The following is a 3876-nucleotide window of genomic DNA, read 5'->3' on the forward strand; positions in this document are numbered from 1 at the left end:
GAGTTAATAAAAAAGAGGCGACAAGACACGAAGATATTTTACACCTTCGATGGATCTAATCGACCCCATTCGCGCGTCTAGTATCTTTACGATTCTATTTCTCCTTCTGTAATATTTCAATGACGCATTACTTTGGTCCAGCATTGGTATTCCTTAAAAAACGTAACGGGGCATCTCGTTGCCATTTTCCCGGCTATCAATGCTCAGCCGGATAATTCTATAAGTGATTATGTCGTGAAACGAGCTTAATACGAACGTGATAAACTAGACGGCGGTAATAATATTATAAATGTATTAAAATATGTAGGTCAATGCGGTACGTTTTAAATAAGATGTACAATTTGCAATATCGAACTACAGTTACCGTCGCCTGTCACGCAGTAAAACGCGAGCGGCGTCGCGTCACGCTGCGCGACAAAAACCGAACACGGAAACCGCAAAACAATTCGTCAATTATATTTGGGATCGCCAACGAGACGGCAACTGACGGTGTCCTCGCGTCACGATGATTTTGGCAAATATCGTTCAAATTTTCTCGTGATTCGTTTCGAGTTATTCGCACGAAAGTCAAAATTCCGCGTGAAACTCAAATGCGCGACAAGATTCGCTTCAGCCGAAGAAGATTTGGGTTCTTCCTGAATGTTCCCTCTGGTTCCTGCAGCTAAAAGGCGACGGGAACGACAAAAATGGGGGTACAGGTGCCGAAGATGTCGGCCAGGGTGGTCAACGCTATCAGAAATCTGCGAGAGGCACATGGATCCACGTCCAAGGAAATCATGAGCTACATCATGTCGCAGTACAGCGCTCCGGAAAGCACCATACAAAGACAGGTCTCTTACACAGTTTCCAAATTTTTTACCAGAAAGATTTTTTATTTTAGTTTGATGTATTCAAATTTTAACATGATAAAAATTTTAACACGATTCCTGACTCGTACATCGGTAATGAATATGCACAAATGATAAATAAGGACTAAAACAGGTGTTGCATTTTACGTATTATCTGCGATCGACAGAAGTTGTCCATTAATTTGACATCGTATTTATGAAAACGAAATGTAAGGACGTGAATGTAGACTCTTACGAATGAACGTGATGTGATCGAAGAAACAAATGCATGAAATCTTTGCATGTAAAAAGTATACTTCATTTGCTGCAATTATGACATTTTTTATCGACTCAATTTAGACCTCAGACTATGACTGATCTGAAATATATGAAGTATATCAATGTGGTTGTTAAAAATTTGCGTTTGAACACGTGTCCTGTTAAGTGACATAACCTCAGTCTCGTAGTCATGGACGACATCAAATCTTTGATAATTAAAATTGCAGAATAGAATTTTCTTGACATATATGAACTAAACCCCAACCAAAACGTCTAGATCGTCACCCTACTATAGGCTAATGTTTTGTTCAAACCTTTAAATTTACTTGGAAACACCATGTATATCCTATTCCTACTTCCCGATAAAAGAACGACAGAGGTGAGACATAATTAGACTCACCTAGCGTCCAAGCCGTTACGATATCTCCGACCGATGTAAAACGCATTAACGACAGACGGTTGAAACGGTAACCGTCCAACTTTTCAAGGCCTAATGAAACCATAATGAATTACATCGTCCCCAGATGCAAGCGGCACTGAAACGCGGCCTGGACTACGGAATCCTGAAGAAGAGCAACGGCCATTACTTCTTGAACACGGACGCGGACGTGACGCAGCTCGCCTCGTCGATGGCCCCGGTCGAACGAGGTAGAAGATATCGCCGAAGAAGCAGAAGAAGAGGACGTAGACGTCGCAGCCGAGGAAGGAGGCGCAGAGGTCGCAGGAGATCCCGCAGGAGATCCCGCAGGAGGAGGCGAAGCGGCAGGCGCCGAGCAGCCAAGAGCAGGCGAGTCGGTTGCACCAGGTGCAGGTGCAAGAAGGCCAGAGACATCCAGGTTCTGAGGGACGAACCGATCGACCAGAACGGCCAGGAAGAGCCATGCGACTGCGAGACGAACCAAGAGCGTCAAGACAGGCAGAGCAAGAATCGAGATCGTAGTCTGAGCCGCAGTCAATCATCGACCAACAGTAATCAAGATGGTGCGGACGATCGACAGGAGATTCGTGATCAAGATTGATGCAACGATCGATACTCGGTACCGTGCTCGTGCAGCATCGTTAGTGGCGACAATCTCTCAGCACATTGTCAGCGTCTTCGAGACGCGTCTCCATAACGTGCATCCCCGTTACCTGTGTCTGAATCGTCCAGTTGTATGACCGTATGAGTCATGTCTATCGGTTTCATGATGTACTGCATTTGCGTTATTTCATACAGATCCGTCAATAAAATTGCGTCGTTGGTCCGTAATGTCTTCTATCTGATTCTTGGGAAACTTGATGATTTGGAAAGAGAACTTGGAAATTTTCAAATATAAACTTGAGGTACTGTGAACTTAGAGTTTGAACATTTAGGGACCTGAAAATATAAACACTTGAAAATTTTTTTATTTTAATACTTCAATTTTCTGAACTTCTAATACATGAGATATCCTTCATCCAAGTCTCATACCTTACAGAGAAACTAGCTCATCTATCCAAACCCTAACTTCCACTTTATCCTTAGTCCAAGTCTCATACCTCACTAGCCAATGTGTCCAAGCCCTAACTCCCACTTATTTCGATCAATTTTCCATCAAAATAAAATCGCCCTTTCTAATAATACTAAAGAGAGAAAACACCCGGTTTCCCCCGATTTTCGAAGGATTCCGCGCACAATATCCTCGCGAACGAAAGAGGTAGCCTGAATAAAACCAACGGCTATAATTCTTCGAGCGGAGGGGTCAAGGTGGGTTAGAAAGGATCGAGAAGTGATTAGTGGTATTTACCGGTGCCTACTGAGAGAGAGCCTGCCGATTCCTGGTGCCTCTCGGACGTCCTGCAGTGTCCTGCGTACTCGTCACAATACCGCGATCTAACTGCACCCTATTCTTTACCGGGACTCTCCTGGAGGTCGACGCGACACTACCGGTCGATTCACCGCTCGATATTAATGCGCTTCTAACGGTAAGTATCGGTATTGAACGAGCGACTTCTACTCTGGACCGTCTGCTTCTGCGTTTTTCAAACATCTTTGGAGGTCCACGGCGACAAAACGTATCGTACGATCAAGATTTTATCTTGATATCGGGGGCTTTTCATTCTAACGAATAAATAAAAATTCTGAAGTATGTCAGATTTTGAACATGTGTGGACTATGTCTTCCGATGCTATAAACTTACGAAGCAAAATTATATAAATAAGTTTGAGGTTAAAGTTGGTCAGGGATTTTTATTTTTAAAAATGTCTAAATTTGAGAATTTTTAGACGGGTCAGCTGTAGGTTATTTTGAGAAGAATAATTTTGGAGTGTATTCATGAAGACTGGAGTATCGTAAATTATTCCAGTAGATGATTTAATAAAAGGAGAACGTTTTTGATTCAAAGGTTATTTGTAGCATCTAGTCGTTAATGAAATACAGTATGTTCTATTTTATTAGATATCTGAAGCGAAGATTAATGTGCGTTACTAATTTTTGACCAAACAGTTACTAATTGCGAGTCAAAGGTCATCTTGTCCGATAAGATAACACGGAAGTAAACGAGAAGCTCGATCCGAACGTTACACCTCATTTACCATTTAACGAGTAAGCGAGTCCCGGCAGAACGATAAGGCGAGAACAAATTGAGAGGAGTCTAAAAATCCACGTTACAACATGTTGCGGACAAATTTACGAGTTCCTCGCTGAAAAGTCCGTTATCGTTTCGCTTCTCTCTCTGTTCTTTGTTCCTGATCTCGCAATTAGGAAGACCAGCTCTGAAAACAGGTAGTCTTGCAAACTTTTTAGCATCCT

General features: G+C 42.5%; 1 protein-coding gene across 1 annotated transcript; it reads left to right on the forward strand.

The window, feature by feature from the left end:
- The first annotated feature begins 437 nt into the window (after positions 1 to 437).
- LOC105662862 (uncharacterized) lies at positions 438 to 2355 on the forward strand. The gene is made up of 2 exons (XM_076529581.1): positions 438 to 830; positions 1631 to 2355. The coding sequence occupies exons 1-2, from the start codon at positions 687 to 689 to the stop codon at positions 2123 to 2125; spliced, it is 639 nt and encodes a 212-aa protein (XP_076385696.1). The 5' UTR covers positions 438 to 686; the 3' UTR covers positions 2126 to 2355.
- Positions 2356 to 3876: the final 1521 nt, after the last annotated feature.

This window comes from Megachile rotundata, chromosome 3, assembly GCF_050947335.1.
Source record: "Megachile rotundata isolate GNS110a chromosome 3, iyMegRotu1, whole genome shotgun sequence".
NCBI lineage: Eukaryota > Metazoa > Arthropoda > Insecta > Hymenoptera > Megachilidae > Megachile > Megachile rotundata.

What these genes read in the sequence shown, in the direction of transcription:
- LOC105662862 (XM_076529581.1), top strand. Translation starts at nt 687, where the DNA reads ATGGGGGTACAGGTGCCGAAGATGTCGGCCAGGGTGGTCAACGCTATC. An exon ending in AAAGCACCATACAAAGACAG is followed by an intron (nt 831 to 1,630) that starts GTCTCTTACACA and finishes CATCGTCCCCAG; the next exon opens with ATGCAAGCGGCACTGAAACG.